This window comes from Oryctolagus cuniculus, chromosome 1, assembly GCF_964237555.1.
Source record: "Oryctolagus cuniculus chromosome 1, mOryCun1.1, whole genome shotgun sequence".
Lineage (NCBI taxonomy): Eukaryota > Metazoa > Chordata > Mammalia > Lagomorpha > Leporidae > Oryctolagus > Oryctolagus cuniculus.
In genome coordinates this window covers 52,538,888-52,564,037 of record NC_091432.1, presented here as the reverse complement: position 1 = coordinate 52,564,037, position 25,150 = coordinate 52,538,888, and the positions used below count along the sequence as shown (strand labels likewise).

The window sequence follows — 25,150 nt, the reverse complement described above, 5'->3', positions numbered from 1 at the left end:
TGAGGTCAGAGTATGCATGTGTGCCAAATACTTTCTTAAAGGGATTGTTCCCATTTTCATTGTACTAATACTGTTACAAGGCCTCCACTATTTCTGCATCATCATCTACAAGTTTAAAGAACACCATGGATAAACCATGGGTATATTGTACCAATTAAAACTGCCCTCCAATTATAGCCTGATTTCCTACCTTATAAGTGTTTGAAATTTTGTTAACTCTCCTTTCAGGTAGAATATGACAAACCCAGAGCTGGCATCATATTGAATGGGGAAAAGCTGGAAGCATTTCCACTAAGACATGGAACCAGACAAAGATGCCTACTCTCACCATTACTGTCCAATATAGTTCTGGAACTTTTACCTAGAACCATTAGGCAAGAAAAAGAAATTAAAGGGATGCAAATTAGAAATGAGCAAGTCAAATTATCCCTGTTTGCAGGTGACATGATCCTATATATAGGGGAACCAACAGATTCCACTAACTCATAAGAGATGTCAGCAAAATTGTAGGATATAAAATAAACACACAAAAATCAATAGTGTGGGGCCGCCGCTGTGGTGTAGTAGGCTAATCTCTGCCTGTGGTGCCAGCATCATCGGCGTGAGACCCAAAAGAAGCTCCTGGCTCCTGACATCTGATTGGTTTAGTTCCAGCCATTGTGGCCATTTGGGGAATGAACCAGCAGATGGAAGACTGTTCTCTGTGTCTCTCCTCTGTCTGTAACTCTGCCTCTCAAGTAAATAAATTAAAAAATCTAAAGAAAAAAGAACCCTGTCATTCTTCCTTTCAATTAAATAAATATCTTAAAATTAAAAAAAAGCAGCTGCAAAAGGAGAATGAATAAAGAAATAGCATTTTGCCCAATCTGTGTGTTTATTACATTCAATACTCACAAATACTAGGAGTGGGAGTTTTCAAGATGTGCAAACTGCGGAGCCACACAGGTGGGTAAGCTTCCACTTTCAGGTAACTGGATGGGCTGGTTTCCATCACATACTTGCTAGTCTCAATTCAGGAGCTTTCCATTGCATCATGGTCCGGGGTTATCTGAAAGATTTGTCTCTGTAGAGGGCCTTCCTTATTTAGCAGAAAGTAATTTATCAGCAGGGCCTGATTTCATTCAGTATTGGAAGTTACTTCACTGTGGAGATTTAGTTTCCTAATAGCTTACTGTATTTTTCAGGTCAGCTGAGTCCATTATGTATTTTCTAAATTCAGTGATCCATAGGAATACTTTGGCATAGATCTTTGTAGAAATGTGTTAATTTTTTAATACTCTTAAGCAACACCCTAGATTATCTTATCTTTTATTTTACCACATTTCTTCCATTGTCCTAGGGTTTTTGTTTCTGATATTTCTTTTTTTTTTTTTTTTTTTTTTTCCTTCTGGGATATTTTTTTTTTATTTTTTTTTAAACTTTTATTTAATGAATATAAATTTCCAAAGTACAGCTTATGGATTACAATGGCTTGCCCCCCATAACGTCCCTCCCACCCGCAACCCTCCCCTTTCCCACTCCCTTTCCCCTTCCATTCACATCAAGATTCATTTTCGATTCTCTTTATATACAGAAGATCAGTTTAGCATACATTAAGTAAAGATTTCAACAGTTTGCTCCCACACAGAAACATAAAGTGAAAAATACTATTTGAGTACTAGTTATAGCATTAAATCTCAATGTACAGCCCACTAAGGACAAAGATCCTACATGAGGAGTAAGTACACAGTGACTCCTGTTGTTGACTTAACAAATTGACACTCTTGTTTATGGCATCAGTAATCACCCTAGGCTCTTGTCATGAGTTTCCAAGGCTATGGAAGCCCCCTGAGTTCACTGACTCTGATAATATTTAGACAAGGCCATGGTCAAAGTGGAAGTTCTCTCCTCCCTTCAGAGAAAGGTACCTCCTTCTTTGATGACCCGTTCTTTCCACTGGGATCTCACTCGTGGAGATCTTTCATTTTTTTTTTCCCCAGAGTGTCTTGGCTTTCCATGCCTGAAATACTCTCATGGGCTTTTCAGCTGGATCCGCATGCCTTAAGGGCTGATTCTGAGGCCAGAGTGCTGTTTAGGACATCTGCCATTCTATGGGTCTGCTATGTATCTCACTTCCCATGTTGGATCATACTCTCCCTTTTTGATTCTATCAGCTAGTATTTGCAGACACTATTCTTGTTTATGTGATCCCTTTGGTTCTTAGTCCTATCATTATGATCAATTGTGCACAGAAATTGATCACTGGGACTAGTGAGATGGCATTGGTACATGCCACCTTGATGGGATTGAATTGGAATCCCCTGGTATGTTTCTAACTCTACCGTTTGAGGTAAGTCAGCTTGAGCATGTCCCGAATTGCACATCTCTTCTAATGAAGAACTGGATTAAGGATTCCTCTGGGTTGCCTTTAGAAATCTCTCTTTTTTTAAAATAATAGGTAAAATCCAACAATTTTATGTAGTACAAGCAAGTGGTATTTATCCCACGTAAGCAAGGCTGTCAGCATTTTAAAAAATCAATAAATTGGACATACTACACAAACTGCAAAAATGTTAAATGGTTACATCAACTTTTGTAAAAGATATTTGGCATAAAAAAACTGAGCAAACAAGAAACAGAAGAGAAATTCCTCATCTAGATAAAGAATATCTACCAAAACCAACTTTAATAGTGAAATTGGACAGTTTTCCCTTAAGTTGGGGAAAGGCGGAAGTGTCTTTTTCTCACCACTACTTTTCAATATTATGGTGGAATTACTAGACAGTGCAGTAACACAAAGAAAGGATACAAAATGCATACATATTGGGAAGGAAGACATAAAACTGCTAGCAAATGTCATTATTGCATGTATAGAAAATTCAAAAGTACATCATAAGTACCCCTGGAACAATGTTAGTGTAGCAAAGTGGCGAATTACATGTACAATTTAATTGTTGTTCCATGTATGGGTAAGAGCTACGATTTGAAATTTAAAAACAAAATTAAGCATCATTTAAAATTGCATCAGGTTAAAAAGCAAATCCCAATCGGTGTCTTTTAACTGGACAGTTCAGGCCATTAACGTTCAATGTGACTAATGAAAAGTGGTAACTTTGCCCTGCCATTTGCCAAAGATAAGTTCTAATATATGCTTTGAATTCCCTGTGATCTTTTGCTGTGAGGTTTCCTTCCTTTATCTTCTTTCATACTGATGACCGTGTTTCTTTGTTTCTGTGTGTAACACATCTTTAAGCATCTGTTGCAGGGCTGGACGAGTGGCGACAAATTCTTTCAATTTCTGTTTGTTATGAAACGTCTTTATTTCACCTTCATTCACAAATGATAGCTTTGCAGGATATAATATTCTGGGCTGGCAGTTTTTCTCTCTTAGTACCTGGGCTATATCTCGCCATTCCCTTCTAGCTTGTAGAGTTTCTGATGAGAAGTCAGCAGTGAGTCTGATTGGCGATCCTCTGAAAGTAATCTGACGTTTCTCTCTTGCACATTTTAGGATCTTTTCTTTATGTTTCACTGTGGAGAGTTTAATTACAACGTGTCGTGGTGAGGATCTCTTTTGGTCGTGTTTATTAGGGGTTCTGTGAGCTTCCTGTACTAGGATTTCTCTGTCCTTCTCCAAACCTGGGAAATTTTCTGCTAATATCTCACTAAAAAGGCCTTCTAATCCTTTCTCCCTCTCCATGCCTTCAGGAACTCCTAGAACCCGAATGTTGGTTTTTTTAATAGTATCCTGAAGATTCCTGACAATATGTTTTAGATTTCTAATTTCCTCTTCTTTTCTTTGATCTGACTGTATCCTTTCCTGTTCTCTCTCTTCTAAGTCCGATATTCTCTCTTCTGCTTCACCCATTCTGTTTGTAAGGCTCTCTATTGTGTTTTTCATTTGATCTATTGAATTCTTCACTTCAGTCACTATCACAGTTTCCTGTTGTACTAATTGTTTCGTTTCATTTTGATTCCTCCTTAATATTTCATTTTCACGAGAGAGATTTTCTATCTTGTCCATTAAGGCTTTATGTAGTTCAAGAATTTGTTTTTGAGAACTTCTTAATGTTCTTATCAATTTTTTGAGATCTGCTTCTTGCATTTCTTCTATGTCATCATCTTCATAATCTTGAATTGGGGTGTCTTTTTCATTTGAGGGCGTCATGGTGACTTCCTTGTTTTTATTACCTCGGTTTTTGCATTTGTTATTTGGCATATTGGAGATATTTGGTTTCTTCACTGTGGTGCTTTTTCTTGTTATACTATGACTCTAGATTAAGTGGACTATCTGTTTTTGATGGAGCCTTAGGGCTTGAGATGGGTGTGGCCTGAGAGCTCTGTTTGGTGTCCCAAAGGTGACACTCCCAGGTTAGGGGTGGTAAATCTCTCTTTCTCTCTCTTTCTTTTTTTGATTCAAAAGGGAAGTAATTCCGCACAGCTGAACGAAGTTGGAGGTAGTTAGCAGGCAAATGATATACCCACAGGAGCCAGAGATCGGAAGCTCTTTCCCAAGGACCACACAAGGAATCTGTTTGGCCCTCAGAGTGGGTTCAAATTCTCCTTCAGTCTCCCACTGGGTTGCCAAAGTTACGGAATTGTAGTGTCTCTGGAGAGTACTCAGGTGAATTCCGTGAGTTCTCTCCCCCACCGTCTCTTTTTTCACAGTCTCAGTTCAGTAGCACCACAAATTTACTAGGTCCTAATCTCCTGTTAATTCGCCCCGCCCAGAGTCAGGGTTTTCTGCTAGGCTCAGGGCCGGTGCAGACCTGAGGTCGCTCTGCTTATGACGTATGTCCAAGATGGCGCCTGCTCTTTGTCTTGCTCGCCCTTGAGAGGTGAGCAGAGAGAGAGAAACCCGTGTCCGTACCAGTCACCTTTTTTTTTTCTCTCTCTCTCTCTCTCTTCCAGTTAGCCTGGTGAACTTTTCCCCCCCGGGGGTCGTTCCCTCTAGTCTCCTCTCTCTGCTTGCCTGCCGGTGTCTCGGGCTATTGAGGTTCGGCTCACCTTGCGTTCCAGCGCTGGTGTGTTGAGTCTGCCGCTGGTGTCCCGAACTGTGGGCTCCCACGCTCTCCACACAGGTCCGCTGTGAATCACGCGTTCTGGAAGAGTTTCTTCTGCTGTTTCCTCCCCTACTCTTCCTTGAACCTGCAGTATCTCCACTTTTATTAAACTATCTCTCCCTGGACTATCAGTGTGCTCCCTTCCTATTCCGCCATCTTGCCTCTCCTGTTTCTGATATTTCAATAAATGATTCCATCCAAGTAAGATCTTTCAGTGGATCAGATGGGATGGGGCTAGAAATAAACCCACTGACTTTTCATATGTGCTTATTTCTTAATTTCAAATTGATAATTATCCACCTGGATTGTCTTCTGAGACAAATTCTAAGTTTTTTGTTTTTTAAGATTTATTTATTTGAAAGAGTTACACAGAGAGAGGAGGAAAGGCAGAGAGAAAGAGAGGTCTTCCATCCACTGGTTCACTCCCTAGTTGGCTACAGTGGCCTGAGCAGCACCGATCCAAAGCCAGGAGCCTCTTCCCTGTCTCCCACGCGGGTGCAGGAGCCCAAGTACTTGGGCCATTTTCTACTGCTTCCCCAGGCCATAGCAGAGAGCTGGATCGGAAGTGGAGCAGCCCGGACTCGAACTGGCACCCATATGGGAAGCCAGCACTGCAGGCAGCAGCTTTACCCGCTATGCCACAGTGCCTGCCCCTCAAGTTCTAAGTTTGACAGCAGATTTCTTATCTTTTCCTCCTTTGGTTGGCTGCTTCTGGAAATGGCTGTCCAGGAAATCCTGGTGAAGTCTGTCCTGAGTTTTAACTGTTTAAGAGTCTACTTGAATCAGTTAACACTCAAATTTCCATACTATGTTGCTAGTTTGGCCCATCAAATTTAATATGGAATGATGTGGGATTTAATTTTAAGGATTTGTCAGCCAGAAATCCCCCTTCGCTTTTCCTGTTAGAAGTTCCTATGGAGCAGATTCTTGTCTACGATATGCTGTTAGTAAAAGCCAGAAGTCTTGTGGTGAATGCTCTTCTTTCCTCCTGCTGTGACTCGAAGTTTGGCAGTGGATAAGGCCTTCACCCTGACTGTTCCAACCCCTTCCCTTCCTCTGTACTTTTCTTCTAGCGCTGTGCCCTCAGTCCTTACCTGTGCAGTGATGTCTTTGCTTCACTGAAGGATAAGCAGAAACCTTTTATGCCTTCTATAACTGGGGGAGAGATTCAGTTAGAAGATACTGGTATGCCTGTGTATGTGTGCTGAGTGACTTTGAAAAAGAAAAGTTATTAAGGAGATTTATGGGAAATAACAGTCTGAAGGCCTGAGAGAGACAGTATGTGCTTAATACATTTTTCTTTGTTTTTCCTCTTTCCCATGTATTTTTCTCATCATCACTGGTGAATCTTAGGTAAAACTTTGTTATTCTACCTGGCTGGGCCTAAGGAATGCCTCTTTCCTTCCTCACTTCCAATGTACTTGTTTGCATTTGTCTTACTGCTTAGCAAGTATATGAAATAACCAGCAGACATTGTATTAGATGTTTTAATTTGTTTGGCTGCTTTTAGGTGTTTTTTTTGTTTGTTTGTTTTTTAAACAGGCAGAGTTAGAAAGTGAGAGAGAGACAGAGAGAAAGGTCTTCCTTTCCATTGGTTCACCCCCCAAAGTGGCTGCTACGGCCGGCGTGCTGTGCCGATCCGAAGCCAGGAGCCAAGTGCATCATCCTGGTCTCCTATGCAGGTGCAGGGCCCAAGCACTTGGGCCATTCTCCACTGCCTTCCTGGGCCACAGCAGAGAGCTGGACTGGAAGAGGAGCAACTGGGACAGAATCCGGCACCCCCACCAGGACTAGAACCTGGGGTGCTAGCGCTGCAGGCGGAGGATTAGCCAAGTGAGTCGCGGCACCAGCCTACTTCCTTTAGTTTTAATATGGCAGAAGAATCCCCCCCTCCCTTTTTAAAGAAAGGCAAACTTACAAAGAGCTTGTCCATCTGTTGATTTGCTCCCTGAATGGCTACATTGATGGGGCTCCTAGAATTCCATCCCTGTCTTCCAAGGGGATGACTGGGGCCGAAACCCTGGAGCCCTCTGTTGCTGCTGCTTTCCCAGGTGCATCAGCAGAGGGCTGGATTGGAAGTGGAGCAGTCAGTACTTAGGGTGCTGACATTTCAGGCAGCAGCCTAACCCACTGCACCACAGTGCCGGCCACAGGAACTTTTGTTTTTTGGCACTGAAAAATTCCCGTTTTGAGGGGTAGATTTTTGTGCTTTTCTGTTTATTGGGGTACCCTAATTGTTATATTTATTTAAAGAACTTTGTACAAGGTGAAGAGGAGAGAGAAGATCTCATCTTTAAGAGAGAATACAATGAGATCACAAAGGTGCAATTTATTATATTGGATCGGGTGCTACTTTAGAAGTTGTCTTTGGCTTTCCATCTTTGGCCATGTTCCCTACCCTTCTCCCCCATGAGATGTCCATGTTCAGTCTGTAGTTTTACCTTTGGATCTTAAAGCCTCTAAGTGTGGGGCCGGTGCGGTGGGTTAATGACCTGGCCTGAAGCACCAGCATCCCATGTGGGCACCGGTTCTAGTCCTGGCTGCTCTACTTCCTGTCCAGCTCTCTGCTATGGCCCGGGAAGGCAGTAGAAGATGGCCCAAGTCCTTGGGCCCCTACACCCACATGGGAGACCCGGAAGAAGCTCCTGGCTCCTGGCTTCAGATTGGCGCAGCTCCGGCCATTGGCAGCCATGGGGGAGTGAATCATTGGATAGAAGATCTCTCTCTCTCTCTCTCTCTCACTCACTCACTCTTTCAAATAAATAAATAAATCTTTTTTTAAAAAAAGCCTCTAAGTAGTAAAGTTTGGACTTGAACTCCTAGCAAAACCATATCTTAGTAGCTTTTCTTAATTATAAATGAAAATATTATTTTTATAACCAGCTGGAAAAACCACTTTTAACAGGTAAACCTAATTGAATTCCTTGAAAGTAGTGGTGATATGCAGTACTCAGATTTTGTCAGTCTACAGAAGAATTTGCACCTCTAATTTTTGAACTAAAGGTTAAGGTGTTTTTTGAAAAAAATACTTAGCTGCCACTGCCAGATGATGTTTCCTGTGGAAACTCAAGAGCAGGGAAAATAAATATGAATCACATTCATGGTCCAGCCTCCCACTCTGCAAATACCCAGGAATGATAATGCTGCTGTTCTTCTCCGTATTACAGTGCTGCAACCGCTCTTCAGCAGATGAGAGGTGGTTTAGATATCCTGCTACTGCAGTCGGCATCTGCAGCAGCATGCTTTAGAAGGATGCGCAGCATAGCTTTTCCTGTAGCTTCTGGTCACACTGGAGGACTAAGTGACAGTGGAGACAAATCTGGACTTCCATTAAAATAATTTTCATTTTTACTGGCTTTGCCTATAAATTAATTGGGTGATATTGGTTGAATGAGGAAGGCAAGAAAACCTAGAGACAAGAGTTTAAAAATACTTAATGCTTGTTTCTTTGATATTGCACTTTGATGTAGGAATTCTGTCTTTGTTGCCATTGAATAACTGTGAAATTATTACAGTAGTATAAAGTCATATGTAAATAGATTTGAACTAGTTGCCTGAGACTGATAAGAAGAGTTTCATTCTACAACTCTCTTAACCAAGCAATCTTCATGCAGTTAAGAGAAGACAGAATTAAGTTTGACAAAAATTTTTCTACCTTTTGGTGTTCATAGATTGGCTGTAATAAGCCCTGGTAGGGAAGATATTCTGGTAAATGAAGAAGTACATAGTCACTGTGTTTTTAGAGTTGAGCAGATCATATAGTCAGGCAGTAAAGCCTCAATTACTAGATGAAAAACTGTGTAATATCTTTTTATGTTTTAAATATACATTACACATAGGGAAAACTATCTGTTGTCTGGTATCTGATAGGTGCTTAATAAGTGTTTGTTGAAAAATTTTACATAAGAAGAAAATGAAGCTCAGATTTAAGTAATTGGTTCTGTTCTCAGAATACTCTTCAATATGTATTTTGTATATAATTGTCATAAATCCCTACCAGATTTTTGTAGGTATATTGATTAGAATTATTCTTCATGCTTCCATATAAGGACTTCAGTGCTCTGTATAATTAGGATTTCAGTCACTGAAATTACGACATAGTTCAGAACTGAAGTGGGTTTTAACCAGGATAACCCTGTAATTTATTATGTGAACCGGGACGCTATTGAGAAAGTAAGCTCTATTTGACACTGGAGCTGCAATAGCATATATAAACCAGTCTTGATTCCTGGGAATATGATCACTCTGGTTTTTTAAAGTAAACTTTCCATTGAAATACGTAAACATTGACCAAGTATGTATATCCTAAGGTCAGCAACTTAATGGTGATTAATTTCCTGCAGGATACCCTTCTGAGATTTAACCATACATGAGTTTTGCCTATTTTCTTGACTTTATATAAATGATACCATATTCTGTTATTACACACCATGTACCTGACGTCATTGGCTCATTTTTATCTTGTGAGGTACATTGATAATTCCTTCATTTTCATTGTTTTAAAATATTACATTATGTGAATATGCTGCACTTTATACCATATACTGTTGACGAGCACTTTTTGGCCTATAGGATTCGCACACTATAACCATACTTGTTTATGAGTCTTTTGGTGAACACAGGTACTCACTTCTGTCACATCAGTAATTATGGATAGAATTGCTCTATCATAGGATATGTGAATATTAAGCTTTAATAGATAATACCACTTTTCCTAAGTATTATACCAATCTATACTCCAGCAGATGAGAGTTTCAGTTCTAGTTACTCTGGATCTCTTATGACTTAATGACCTCTTAAAGGCCCCTGCCTCTTAATACTGTCATTGTACACATTCAACCATAGCATCATTAAAATGAACAATCCAGTAGCATTCAGTATGAGTGTATTCATAATATTGTACAACTACCACCTCTATAGTTTTGAAACATTACTATAACTCCAAAGTAAAACTCCTTAAGCAGTTTCTCTCTACTCCTTCCTCCTTCTTCCCTCTTCCACCTCTGGCAACCACAAATCTGCATTCTCTCAGTGGATGTGTCTATGCTGGATATTTCGTATCAATGTATGCAAGTAACATGTAACTTTTTTTTTTTTTTTTTTTTTTTGGACAGGCAGAGTGGACAGTGAGAGAGAGAGACAGAGAAAAAGGTCTTCCTTTGCCGTTGGTTCACCCTCCAATGGCCGCTGTGGCCAGCGCACTGCGGAGGGCGCACCGCGCTGATCCGATGGCAGGAGCCAGGTGCTTCTCCTGGTCTCCCATGGGGTGCAGGGCCCAAGCCCTTGGGCCATCCTCCACTGCACTCCCGGGCCATAGCAGAGAGCTGGCCTCAAAGAGGGGCAACCGGGACAGAATCCAGCGCCCCGACCGGGACAAGAACCTGGTGTGCCGGCGCCACAGGCGGAGGATTAGCCTATTGAGCCGCGGCGCCAGCCAACATGTAACTTTATGCCTGACACCTTCACATGGTATATTTTTGAGGCTCAATTGTTTTTTATGTATCAGAAATCCCATTGGAGTTGAAGTGGAGCTGACACCTGTGGTTGGGCCATGTGGTCACTTGGCTTCCAGGAATGGCAGCAGGGGCTAGAGCCTAGGATGGTATCTGTGGCAAAGATTATGCCACAGATATGGTATGTTTGTTATGTAAACTTTTTTCAGCAAACGTTTATTAAGCACCTACCTACCAGATACCAGGTAAAAGACAGTTTTCCCTGTGTGTAATATGTATTTAAAACATAAAAAGATATTACACAGTTTTTCATCTAGTAATTGAGGCTTACGGCCTGAATATATGATTTGCTCAACTCTAAAAACACAGTGACTATGTACTTCTTCATTTACCAGAATATCTTCCCTATCAGAACTTACACAGAGCTACTTCTTGTTTTAAGATTGTTCCTTTATTTTTTTTTAAACAACACATGCTTTTTTTATTTAAGATTTTATTTATTTATTTGAGAGGTAGAGTTACAGACAGAGGGAGAGACAGAGAGAAAGGTCTTCCATCTGCTGGTTCACTCCACAAATGGCCGCAACGGCTGGAGCTGTGCCAGTCCGAAGCCAGGAGCCAGGTGCTTCTTCCAGGTCTCCCATGCAGGTGCAGGGCCCCAAGCACTTGGGCCATCTTCTACTGCTTTCTCAGGCCATAGCAGAGAGCTGGATTGGAAGAAGAGCAGCTGGGACTAGAACCAGTGCCCATATGGGATGCCGGCGCTGCAGGTGGATGATCAACTTACTGTGCCACGAAGCCAGCCCCTGTTCCTTTATTTTTTATTATGAAAAATTTGGACATAAAGCACACATATTTACTCTTCAGCTTCAATAAAACATAAATACAATTAGAGCTCTTTATTTTTTTTAAAGATTTATTTATTTATTTGAAAGGCAGAGTTACAGAGAGGCAGAAGCAGAGAGAGAGAGGTCTACCATCCACTGGTTGGCCGCAATGGCTGGAGCTGTGGGGATCTGAAGCCAGGAGCCAGGAGCTTTCTCTGGGTCTCCCACGTGGGTGCAGGGGCCCAAGGACTTGGGCCATCCTCTACTGCTTTCCCAGGCCACAGCAGAGAGCTGAATCAGAAGTGAAGCAGCCGGGACTTGAACCGGCGCCCATATAGGATGCTGGCACTGCAGGCAGCGGCTTTACTTGTTACACAGCACTGGCCCCAAGAGCTCTTTATTCTTTTCCTCTGTATGGCATTCCCTCTCCTGCAACATTTTATCTTATGTGTTTGTATCTCTAAGCAGGCCAGAGCATTGTTCTCGATGTGTTTAGAGTTTTATGTAGTGACAGATTGTACAAATCTCTCTGCACCTTTTTTTAAATTTATCTTCATTCTTTTGTTTGTCCATTCTTATTTTTTCTGCTGTCTCAGTGGAATTCTGGTTGGAAGGATGTCAGCCTATGTGTTTCTTCCTGTGACATTTTTGAAAGGGAGATTTAAGTACTTTTTAGATATATTGTCACTAATGAACATTCTGGGAAAGAACATGGTGTTACTTCTTCTTTCAAGTGGTGGTGAAAGGTAAACCTGACACCTGGCAGTGTTATACAAGCTACGCAATTGAGTCTTGTGCTGACCTCTATTTGGTGTTATAAATCCCTTTGGAGACAGAGAAACACTATTCAGTAGTGTTTAGATTTTAACAGAGGTTGAATGAAGATTTGGGTTTCTATTGCTGGAAAGAATTTCTAGATATCATTTAGTACAAATTGCACTAAGGAAACTTGGGCCCCGAGAAGGTGAGTGGGTTCTCTGGAGTGATCCAGGGAAAAACACAGGGTTAGAATAAGCCACAGTTTGTTCTTCCCTTTTTACTACGATGAACCAGAGGTTAGAGTCCTCTCATGTTAATGTTCAATTTTGGGTTTTGCCTGTCATTTAAAATAGTTGTCTGAATACCAAAAGATTTTTTGTAAGAATGAACGTAAATCCTTAATGCTTATTTGCTTTGTTTTTCTTAGGGTCAAAATGGTCTCAATCCCAGAATACTATGAAGGCAAGAATGTTCTGCTCACTGGAGCTACTGGCTTCCTAGGAAAAGTGCTTCTGGAGAAGTTGCTGAGGTCTTGTCCAAAGGTGAATTCAGTATATGTTTTGGTGAGGCAGAAAGCTGGGCAGACCCCTCAAGAACGAGTGGAAGAAATCTTGAGTGGCAAGGTAAGTGTGGAAAATAATAGTTTTGAGGAGAAAGAAGTGTGTACATGTCATCAGTAGCTTAGTATATTTCTTCAAATATCCTGAAAAAATAAGTTAAAAAATTGATAAGTTCCTATAGGACGGCAATAAACTAGATATGATTTTTTAATCAGTAGAAGAAAAATGCATTCTTAATTGTAAAACTGGTTCTAAATTACCTAGTGGTAAATATTTAAAGTACATTTTTTAAAACATTTATGATTGGTTATTTGCATTTACTAGGTATTTTAAATAGTCTTTGATAATAATAATTTTGAACTACCTTATTGTTCTGTGATATACTATGCTTTGCTAATACTTAAACATTTATATACACTAACTTGTCCTTATAACAGTATTAAAGGTAGAGAAGTCACGTATTCTCATTTGACAGATGTAAAGATCGTATAGCTAGAATACATACATTTTGAACCTTTAGAAAAATTTTGTTAAGAAAAAATAGAGCTAAAATAACTTCATAATCATGAGCTTGTCAATTCTCAATTTATCTTAATATTCATTTACAGTAAATTTGAACTGGAAAGCATTAAGCCCAGTTTTGGTCCTCATAAGAAACCTGACTCTGCAGGACTATCTCAAAAATAAAAGAATTTTAGTGATATCATTTATTTTTGAATGAGAATGACATTCACTTGAATATCTAAATTATTATGGGCTTATTTAAAAACAATAATTTGAAACTGTAACAAAGCCCTTCACAGCAACAGAATTTTTACTTTGAATGAACTTCATACTCCTTTATGATAGTTTTTTTGTAATAGAACATAATTGCCTATGATGTTATCTTTGAGTATCATTCAGCAGGTACTCCTCAGTAAACTCTGGTAAGTCCGTTTCTTTCTCAGAAATTTAAAAAAATTACCCGTGTGCTTTTTATCACTCTACATTAGTCTTCCTTTACCACTTTTTCCTTTTAATTTTTTGCTGGACATTTTTGAAATCTTTTGCTCCCCTTATGTCATATGACCAGGCTTGTTCTAAGTAAAAATGCTTGCCTGGATGTTTTGTTGCCATCTCTGCCATTTGTTTACTTATCTTGGCATTTTATCATGAGCATTTATTATGTTTTAATTCCTCTGCCAGTACCACCCCTCTGCAGTGGGGGCGTTTTTATTCTTTTGCACACTTTATTTTTCAGAAAATACCTATTGAGCCTGATTAGTGCAGGGCATTTGACTTGATGTGGGAGGCTGAATTCAGAGATAAATAAGGAAGAGTCTCTGCCCTCTAGAGAATTTTTAAGAGGGAAAAGAGGGGGCCGGTGCCGCGGCTCAATAGGCTAATCCTCTGCCTAGCGGCACCGGCACACCGGGTTCTAGTCCCGGTCGGGGCACCGGATTCTGTCCCAGTTGCCCCTCTTTGAGGCCAGCTCTCTGCTGTGACCTGGGAGTGCAGTGGAGGATGGCCCAAGTCCTTGGGCCCTGCACCCCATGGGAGACCAGGAGAAGCACCTGGCTCCGCTCCTGCCTTCGGATAGGTGCGGTGCGCTGGCTGCAGTGGCCATTGGAGGGTGAACCAACGGCAAAAGGAAGACCTTTCTCTCTCTCTCTCTCTCTCTCTCTCTCTCACTGTCCACTCTGCCTGTATAAAAAAAAAAAAAAAAAAAAAGAGGGAATAGAGTAATGGAGGTGTCAAGAAGATATTGGAAAGAAGCAGCTTTTGAAATTGACGTCTTAGTTGGAATTGAGGGCCTGAGTAAAACGTAAAAGATTGGATAACACTGAGGTCTCCAGGGCAGGAGTGCTTCTAATATTTCCTCCGTAGTAAGTATAATTTATAAAGAAAAGGAATATTTTACACCTAAAGCCTGAAGTTTCTTTGAACTTCAATGGATTAGCCTAAACATGGCCACTTTCCATATAAAAATGCTTTGTCTACAAATATTTGACTAAAATTGATACTCCATAAAGTTAAGTCATTTCTTGTGCCTCCGCTTCCCTTCCACATCCCACCACCTAATTCTAGGGCTGCTTATTCCCCATTTTATGTCACACTGTTGATGAATCAGTAGAAATGAGGGTTTTTATTTATTTGTTTGTTTTTTTATGTCAAGCAACAGTAAGTGTACTCTTGAAATTAGTAGGAAAGTTTAGGTAATGATTACTATGATTTTGAAATAGGAATAAAGAATATAGACAATGAGTATGTACCGTAGCAAGACATGGACTTTTAGCAGGGTTTTTGAACTTCAGCACCCTTGACATTTTGGGCCAGTTAGTACTGTGTTGTGGAGGGCTATCCTGGGCATTGTAGGGCCTGTGCTCACTGGTTGCTTGCAGTCCCCTTCCCAGTCTCAACAGTAAAAAATGTTTCTAGACATCACAGGGTATTCTTGTACTGTATAATCTTGGGGCCTTCTTCTCGCTTCTGTCCCTAGTGTGCATACATTCTATTTATTCTTGAGGTCGTGGCATAAATTTCATTTCCTGTGAGAAAGCAACCTGTGGTCTTCCCAGGCTGAGTTAGTTGTTTCTGCTACACAGTTCTGTAATTCTGTATTGTTGCTTTTGCCACATTACTTACAGCACTATATTTTTTCCATTTGCTTGTCTAGTTTTTACTACTTGAACCTAAACAACTTGAGGGAAAGGCCTTTTCCTTATTTTCTCAGTTTATGGGTACCTGGCTCATATGAGATTCTTAGTAAATATTTTTTTAAATTAAAATAAGAACAGATTAATGTTCACATCACTAGCCAATAGTGATTGAGGGGAAAACTGTTAGAAACTGAAGTCATCTAAGAAGGTAAAGTAAGCATTGTTTATGTTATATGGACTTTCTTCCCAGGTTAAGAATTCTGTTTAAATGGCAAGTCTGGATTGTAAATGAAGTTGAGAGTCAAAATGTAGTACCTTGGGGGTAGAATCAGCTTTCCTCTGTCAAATCTGGGATAAAAAATTAAACAAGGCATTTAACCTAGTGGTTAAAGCCCCACGTCCTACATTGGAGACCTGGGTTTCAATCCTGGTTCTGGCTCCGGCTCCTAACTCCAGCTGTCTGCCATTATAGACCCTGGGAGGAGCCATGATGGCTCCTACCCTCTATCTTCCTCTTCCAGGGAAGAGGAGACCTGGATTGAGTCACCTGCCCCAGGCTTAGGCCCTGGCCCAACCTTAGCCATTGTGGGAATTTGGGGAGTGAACCAACAGACAGGATCTTATTCTTCCTTCCATCTTGCAGCCTTTCAATTAATTAAAAAATTAATTTAAAATATTGGACTTGATTCACAATTCAGTGAACCTTTATACTGTTTCCTCCTGTGATCTGATTGTCTAGCAAAATTTATTCTTTTTGTTTACTGAAGGCATGTTGAATTTTCAGTTTGAATATATATGGTATCTTCTAACCTTGTCCAGTTTCTGGTCTGTGTTTACTTTCTTTTTCCCTTTTGAAAAATTTGTTTGAAGATTTTAGATAAGGTATAAGTCATAATATTTTACTCTACTAAAGTGGAATAAAATAAAAATAAAAAGAAGTAATAAATTAAAGTCTAAATTGTAGGAATCTGAATAATCATTGTAGACATTGTCTTGATGTCATACTGCTTATGCCTATTCTGAGAGGCAATATAATCAGCTATAGCATGGACATTTCAAATTTAGCTCTGCAAACTACCAGCTTAACTCTGTGTCCTTAGCAAACCACTTGACCTCTCCGGTGTCAGATTTCTTATCTCTAAAGTGGAGATAATAGTATGGGCCTCATAGGGTGTTTTCTTTTAAAGTTGATTTATTATCATTTTATTTGAAAGGCAAGGAGACAAAGTGTCTCCATCTATTGGTTCACTCCCCAAATGCCTACAATAGTGGGAGCTGACCAGGCCAAACGTAGGAACCTGGAACTCAATGTAGGTCTCCAGCATAAGTGACAGGGATCCAACTTCTTGAGCCATCACCACTACCTTCCCAGGGTAGAGTGCACATTAGCTGGAAAATGGAATTGAAGTAGAGCTGAGACTTGAATTCAGGCACTCTAACAATGGGATGTCAGCATCCTAAGCAGTGTCCTAACCACTGTGCCAGATGCCTATGCCTGATTTCTGTATAAAGTGATAGCAGTTAAGAGCATCCTTAGGAAATACAGTAATACAGTTTTAAGTTTTTAAAATAGTCATCATTTACAGGGAAGAAGGATGATAAAGGGTTTTATCATGAAAAATGCTACCCTAAAATAAATTATTTTTCTCCTTTAATAGCTGTTTGATCGATTGAGAGATGAAAATCCAGATTTTAGAGAGAAAATAATAGCAATCAACAGTGAACTTACTCAACCTAAACTGGCTCTTAGTGAGGAAGATAAAGAGGTCATCGTAGATTCTACCAATATTATATTCCACTGTGCAGCCACTGTAAGGTTTAATGAAAATTTAAGGTAAGTATAGGTTTTTATATAATATTTGTACTTCAGCATACTTAAAAGATCTCATTTTAAGTCTGCTTTTACCGACGTTGTTTCAACAGTGATTTGAAACTGCCCTGTGTGTGTTGACTGTGGCTTTCAGTGATCCTACAGGGTGTTAAAGAATTTCTTTCTTGTTACTAACTTAAAACACTGGATACTTATTTTGTCTCTCTTAGAAGGAGTTGCCATGAATTTAAACATGTGCCAGGCAAGAGGCAAGAAATGGAGTAAAATAAAGTTTACTTTGGGTGTGAGTCTTAACAATTAAAAGTAAATTTTATGTCCTCTCCTCACAGTTTTCAGGAACCTGTATCCCAGCAGCAATATCCTTCCCCATATTATAGTCATCTGAAATTAAAGAAAATTCAGCTCAAGTTTTGCAGAATAAGATAAAATGGCTTACAAATTTAAGTTACTTTGTATTTTTATTAATTTTTAATTTAAATTTTTTTATTTATTTGAAAGTGATGCAGAGACATAGAGAAAGACCTTTCATCCACTGATTCACTCCCCAGATGGCCTCAACAGCCCAGGCTGGGCCAGGCCAAGGGCGGAAGCCAGGAACTCCATGTGGGAATTCCACATAGGTGGCAGGGGCCCCAGTAGTTCAACTGTATTCTGCTGCCTTCCCAGGCACATTAGCAGGAAGCTGGATCAGAAGTAGAGCAGCCCAGACTCGAACTGGTGCTCCTTTGTGAGATGCAGACATTACAAGTGATGGCTTCACCCACTGCACCATAGTTCTGGACCCCTTGTTTATATTTAAAACTTTGGTAGCATTGTTTGAACAAGGCACATTGGATCTAAGTTTAATTTAATAAATAATTTGGGCTTTAAGATGTCTATTTCAAGAAAAAATAGCATTGTGAATATTCACTATTTTTAAAAATGTTAATGAATATGCCTTTCAGATACTTACTTCAGAGCATTCTTTTTGATATGTCCCAAAATACTGTTTTAATAATGTCAATCTATTAGTATGGTCTTATGCCAATTGCAATGGCATAGTTGTGTTTTTTTTAATATTTCAAGACTACTTGTAGGCCTTCTCTCTAAAATATTTTTGGATGAAGTTCAGATTACAAAGCATTTTGAAATTATCCCTTATATTGTCTTCATGTAACGTAAAAGTGAAAACATGAATCAGCATTATCTGGACTTGACACTTAAAGCTTTACAAAGTTGTGCATGTATGCCAGTTGATGGTACTGTGATAGTCCCTTCCATTTCTGCAGTGGTGCTATAGTTTTCGAGGTATTTTCTCATTCATCATTTTACCCTATGCTAGCCTTAATACTACAGAAACATCCATTTTACATTTGAGAAACTGAAGCAGCACTGTGATTGAAAAAGCAGGAACTTTGGAATTAACTACCTTTGTTCCAATCTTCACTTTAGTATTTATTAAATGATGGGTTTGGGACAAGTTATTAATTTTCTTGAACCTCTGTTTCCTTAAATATTAAATTGAGGTAGCACTTATTAAAAGGTTGCTTTTCTTTCCTTCAGCAAGTTTAATGATGTCTCAGTTTGCCTGTCCACTGCAGAAAATCTGAATCTGTAGCAGTTGCTTTACTGATTTACTCTTCAGTTGTTTGAGTGGCCAGCAGATAAAATTTTGTGCAGCTATATGTGCTGATGTTTCAGAAGTGACAAAAGAATGTTGTAGAACTGTATAATATAGACTGATTTTCATAAAATATGTGTGTATGTGTATTTATATACTTATCTTTCTATATTTGCCAACAATTGGCTTTGGATAATGTGATTACAGATAAGTTTTTTAGTCTTATCTGTGTATTATTTTTCCACCATGAGCATGTGTGAATCTTCAAATAAAGATGTTCACGAATAGCTTTTAATATTTTTAAAAGCAACATATGTAAGAAATCTTGAAAGAACTGATAGCTTCATCAGCAAAACCCCCTTTTTAACTTAAAAAAAATGTTTTCCCTTGCACACACACACACACACACGCGCACAGTTATTCATGTAGGTTTAGTAATTTTCTTTAAAGACTTATTTTATTTATTTGAAAGAGTTACAGAGAGAGGTAGAGACAGAGAGGTCTTCCAACCACTGGTTCACTCCTCAGATGGCTGCAACAGCCGGAGCTGTGCTGATCTGAAGCCAGGAGCCCGGAGCTGCTTCTAGGTCTCCCACATGGGTGCAGGGCCCAAGGACTTGGGCCATCTTCTATTGCTTTCCCAGGCCATAGCAGAGAACTGGATCGGAAGAGGAGCAGCCGGAACTAGGACCGGCGTCCATCTGGAATACCGGCGCTTCAGGCCAGGGCTTTAACCTGCTGTGCCACAGCACTGGCCCCTAGTAATTTATTTTTAACTAATATTTTCAAGATTGTGAATATGATCCCTAATTTTTTAATTGTGGTTTATTTTTTCTTAGAATACATTAGTATGAAATGGTCAGTCTAACTGATATTCCTCCCCTCCCTGCTCCCTGTAGTTTTTTCATTATTTTCTTTGTAACAAAAAAAGGGGATGGGTACTTATGCAGCCTTGTGAAGCTTAGCATGTTTTCAAGAAAAAAATGTATGTAGCTACTGACTACATACAATTGACTTAAAGGCGAAGTTGATTTGAGAACAGGTGATATTATTTAAGATGAAACTCACTAAAGTATTCTTTACAACAAAGACCCAAGTTACGGAAGTTTCAGGTAACCTTCTCTCCCTTTTCCCTTTGGGGTAAACAGGCAACCATTAACCATCTTTTCATTCTTATTCTCCTCATATAAGCAATTCCATAAAGGAAGGGACAAAATCTGTTTTATTTTTCCCTTCTTTGTGTAGACACTCTATTCACCTAGCCCTGGTCATTATATTGAAATTATTATTTGTTTAGTAATTTTATTGGATGTTGACATCTGAGTGATGATAGGACCTAAGATATGGGCCAGACATTATAATATACTGCAGGTAGCCATGTAATAACTACTTTAAAATAGTACTCATTGTAACTACCTGTTAACTAACTCTCAAATAAAAAGTGGCACAAAGCATTTACTGACAGTAGGAGGAAAAAGAAATCAGATTTTACTGTAACATTATGCCCAGTATACTGGGGAGAAACCAAAATAAATTTGCATCCCATTTGCAAAGCTTATATGGTCTAATATATGGTATAGCATTCCTTAGGTTGTAAGTGAAAAGAGGATATGACAGAGCCCATATAGTTGAGTGTATAGAAGTGCCATAGAACTGAAGGCCATGATAATGACAAATAACAGGCTTAATGGGGAGAGATGGATACACAGATGTTGTGGTTTGGGGAAAAGTTATAACTTGAGGTTTCAGAAGTAGAGCAGTTCTGGATGATGAGGTCCAGGGTGCAAATATCAAAGATTTTCAGAAAATAATGGAAGTAAAGATTGATGATTAGAAAAAAGTCAAGAAACTCTTGGATTTAAGGGTGTTGATTCTCAGATTGTAGAATGTATTATAAATCTTAAGAATGATAGGAAAATGCTTTAAAAGCACAGATTCCTAGACTGTGCTTTCCAAATTTTAACCATCTGGTTATTGAATGATATCCCAGAATCTTTATTTGTTCACAAGAGTCTTTGGTATGATTTAGTTGCTATTGGATCTTGGATCACACTTTAAGCCACTGCTATTAGAAACAACTTTGGAGATATTTTTGAAATTATAGATAACTGGGTCTTCTGCTTCAGTTTGATTTAGTGGTCCCAAAACATATATGTATGGATTGTAAGGTTTTGTTTTTTTTTTTTAAAGTGGTCATAGAGGTGATGAGATCTAATCCAGGCAATGGTGAGGAGAATAGAAAAGAAACTGTCTCACAATGGCCTTGGAAACATATTTAAAATGTGGTTTCTGTTAGGAAAGTGGCGCAGTTTTATCAATGGAGCGATCTACACCCCGACACCATCATAGGCTCTAGCCCCTGCCACCATTGCTGGAAGCCAGGTGGCCACAATGGCCCAACCACTGGTGTCAAGCTCCACCCCCATCCTAATGGGATTTGCTGCTCCTGCTTTCCTGCCCGCCCTCCTGCAAAGTTTTAAAAGGACCTGTTCTGAACACCTGTCTCTCTTCTCTTCTCTCTCTCTCTCTCTCTCTCTGCGCTCTCTGCTCTCTCCCCCTCTCGTCTCTCTCTCTGCTCCTCTTTCTCCTCTCCTCCCTACCTCATCTCCTCTCTGTCTCTCTCTTATGCTCTCCTCCCTCTTTCTCCTTCTTCGCCCCTTCCCTCCCAGGCGTTTGTTATGCCAAGTTTGTGAGCTCTCTGGTTTAAAGAATCTAGAATTATTATCAGCATAGATTTTGAAAAACCCAGAATGCCTATTGAATTTTGTTCTACATGAAAATTTATTTAGCTGTTCAAATTGAGAGTTTTTTTTCCCATTTGTTAGAATTTTGAAATTGGTTTCTATATCCGCATTAATGAAGGACTGTTAAAAAGATTTGCCCATTTTGTACCCGTCTGACAAAAGCCATGCGTTTATAACTCCATATAACCAAAACATAATGAGAACAGTATTTTTGTTAAATGCTTTCAGGTCAAACATGTCAGGGTCTCAGCCTAAAGTTTCATGGAGTAGAAATTGGATTAAGGTAAAACAGGGTGAAGTTAACTAGCTGGGAAGAGATACTGATGTGAGCACAAAATAGCTTTAGGTTTCGGCTCTTAGGAACAAAATGGGGTTGGGAGAGGTAAGGCTTTCAAGTTATTCCTTATTTTCACTGACCCAGAAACTCTGTTACTACCTTCAGGAACAGGTAACAGAATATCTTGTGTACTTTCCCCAACATTACTCTCTCTATCCCCATTGTTCTATGAATGTAAAAGAAAATTGCACAATTCATAGCAATCTAGTGGACTGGATCCACTCTGAAATGTCTTTCTTGATGGATTTCTACCTGAATATTTTTTTCTCCCTCAATTGAGATAAGAGAAGAAAAAAAAGAAAAACCCATAATTCTAATACTCCAGTCCAATTATTTCTTTGAAAAAATTGTTTCTTCTGTTATGTTCCCATAGGATGTTAAACACTATTACTTTTTTTTAAAAGGCAGTGATGACATAGTTTCTCTCTCTCTCTTTCCCTTTCTCTCTCTTTATCTCTCTCTCCCTCTCACCTGAGTTATTCCTTGTTCCTGGTGACCCAGAACACTTTATCCTGTCCTCAGGAACCTGTAATAGAATATTTTCCGTATACCCCTCTCAAAACACTACCCTCCCTATGCCCATTGTTTTGCAAACGAGATAGCAATCAAAGCACTACTTTACAGTCAGGTGAACCAGATTCTATCTCTGACCTCACCTGGTGTTTTGAAAGAATAGTTGGATTTTTTTTTTTCTTCTTGAATATCGAAAGTATAAGAATTTTGGAAAGTACTCAAAACGATTTCCATCTTTAAAATTTTCTTTTGTTCTTGTTTGAATATATATTGTTTTACATAATTGTGACTATTGACTCTCTGATTTTATTTTTATATTTAATATAGAAATAATTTCCATATTTCTGCTTTTTCATACTTAAAATTTTAGTGATTTGATATTCCATCATGTTGATACAACCACAGTTTATATAATCACTTAGTATAACAAACTTAGGGAATTTTAAGAGAATAAATTTTTCCTCTAGAATTAATTTCAATAGGCTAACTAGATTAATAAATATGTACTTTCTGTAATTCTGGTATGTTCCCCTAGTTTCTTTCAGATCAGTTGTGTTGGTTTATAGTGTTAACAGCAGTATACTACCTTGCCAGTTTTATCATTGATACTGAGTATTTCAACCCTTTCCCCATTTCAGTTTTTTTTATTGATAAAAATTGTATATGTCATGCACAGCATATTTTCAAATATGTGTACATTGTTATAATTAACATGCATTGCATATTTTTGATGAGAAAATTTGTTATCTATTAGCAATAGTTAAGGTTGTTATTTATAATCAGTCACTATGCTATATAATAGATCTTTTGATCAACCATTTTTAAAAAATAAGCTGTGAACAAAGTTTAGTATAAAGAAGCAGACACTACCCCCCGTTGTATTACCTTAAGTAGTATTTATTGACTCCCTGTTTCAGAACTATATTGAGGAATAATCTTAATGCTTGCAACCTGTTTATTTCAATTCTGTTTATGTCCCATCATCCTGTATATAAAGAAACTTATAAAGACTTAAAACTGAGCAATAAATACATGAATTGAAATAAATATGTCACTGAAATATTCACAGAATTGAAAACTTGGGACTTAATGGGTTGCTTTTATACAAATTTTAATAAGTAGAGTCCTTTTTTTTAAACATTTATTTAGTTATTTGAAAGGCATAGAGAGAGAGAGAAAGAGAGAGAGAGAGAGAAAGAGAGAGATCTGTCTTCCATCTACCAGTTCACTTCCCAAATGGCTGCAACAGCGTAGGCTGTGCCAGGCCAAAGTAAGGGACCAGGCACTTCATCCCAAAGGTTTCTCACATGGGTGGCAGGGGCCCAAGTTCTTAGACCATCTTCCACTGCTTTTGCAAGCACATTAGCAGAGGGCTGGATCAGAAGTAGAGCAGCGAGAAGTTGAACCGGTGCCCATATGGGATGTCAGTGTTGCAGGCAGCAGCTTAGCCCGCCATTCCACAACCCTGCCTCTGAGGCAGAGTCCATTATTGTTCCCATTTATAGGTGAGGAAACAGAGGCCTGAGTGCTAGAATAACTTGCCATCCTACCAGAAAAGTAGGATTTGGACCTGAAAAGCCTATATTTGAACCTATGATTCCAGTGCCTTGTCCTTAATCCTGCTTCACATCATAATGTGTGCATATTTTGGTATTATTTGTACCAGATTTTTAATGTTTTTAGTCTTAGTATGATTATTTTTTGATGGCCATACTCTTTCATTATGATAAAATACTGACTTATTGGGCCATTTCATTCATAATGAATATTTGGGCTCACCAGGCTTTTGTTATTATTAGGTGATGCTTCATTGATTACTTTTCTGCTTATATATTTCTGCTTTTGTTGAATGATTTACTTTATATAACTTCCTAGAAGGGAATGTTTGGATTGTTCTAGGGTCTTACATATACATCTTAGAACAAGTGTACCAGTTTTATTATAATATTCCTTTGAATTTTTAAGGAATTCTTAAGGTGTTAGTAGTAGTTGCTACAAAGAGGGAAATAAACTTAATCTCACTTAATTAGTTAATACATCGTCGTGTTTCTGAGTTTACTTTAGCTCTTTGACCCTTGTTAGTAACTCAGCCTAAGCACTTTAAATTTCCTTAGCTGCTCTTTTTTTTCCTTGTGGCATATCCATATCTTAGAAGATGATGCTTTCAGAAATCAAGAAACTTGTCATGCTAGACTTCAAAATGTTTGTGTGACACTGAAGGCTGAAATTATCTGTAAATGATTTCTGGGTAACTTCAGTCTTTTAATATGTACATTTGTTTTTTAAACCTTACAGTGAAGCTTACTTTATACTTAGAAAATATCTTTCAAAATATAGCGGATAGCGTGAATGTACGTCATACTGAAATAAAACACATAAAGTAAGAGCTAAAGCATAAGTTGTAAAGAAACAAAAATTTCTCTCTCTCTCCCCCTCTCTCCCTCTCTCTCTCTCCCTCCACCTCTCTACCTCTCTAATGGAAATAGAATTTTTTAATAGCTGAAAAAAATAACAGCTTTTTCATTGTCACTTTGTCTTCGCAGAGATGCTGTTCAGTTAAATGTGATTGCTACAAGACAGCTTATTCTCCTTGCACAACAAATGAAGAACTTGGAGGTGTTCATGCATGTATCTACAGCATATGCCTACTGCAATCGAAAGCATATTGATGAAGTAGTATATCCACCCCCTGTAGACCCCAAGAAGCTGATTGATTCTTTAGAGTATGTTTGTTTGAAATTTGTATAAATTTGCTTTAATCCAAAATGTCAGATCTAAGCTATTTATATCTCTCCTTCCTTCCTTCATCCCTTCCTTCCTCTTTTTCCTCTCTGCACAGATGCAC

General features: G+C 38.8%; 1 protein-coding gene across 6 annotated transcripts in view; it reads left to right on the top strand.

Moving 5' to 3' along the window:
- FAR1 (fatty acyl-CoA reductase 1) overlaps window positions 1-25,150 on the top strand; it is a 65,719-nt gene that overhangs the window by 18,209 nt on the left and 22,360 nt on the right. For 4 of the 6 annotated variants that reach the window (XM_008266446.4, XM_008266436.4, XM_008266441.4 and 1 more), the window contains exons 2-4: window positions 12,509-12,704; window positions 16,939-17,114; window positions 24,849-25,028. In XM_008266446.4, the coding sequence (XP_008264668.1) occupies window positions 12,516-12,704; window positions 16,939-17,114; window positions 24,849-25,028 (545 nt within the window). In that variant the 5' untranslated portion in view covers window positions 12,509-12,515. Of the gene's footprint in view, window positions 1-6,724; window positions 6,876-12,508; window positions 12,705-16,938; window positions 17,115-24,848; window positions 25,029-25,150 lie in introns of all 6 variants that reach the window. The other 2 variants (XM_051851707.2, XM_070073164.1) reach the window with 1 other exon arrangement.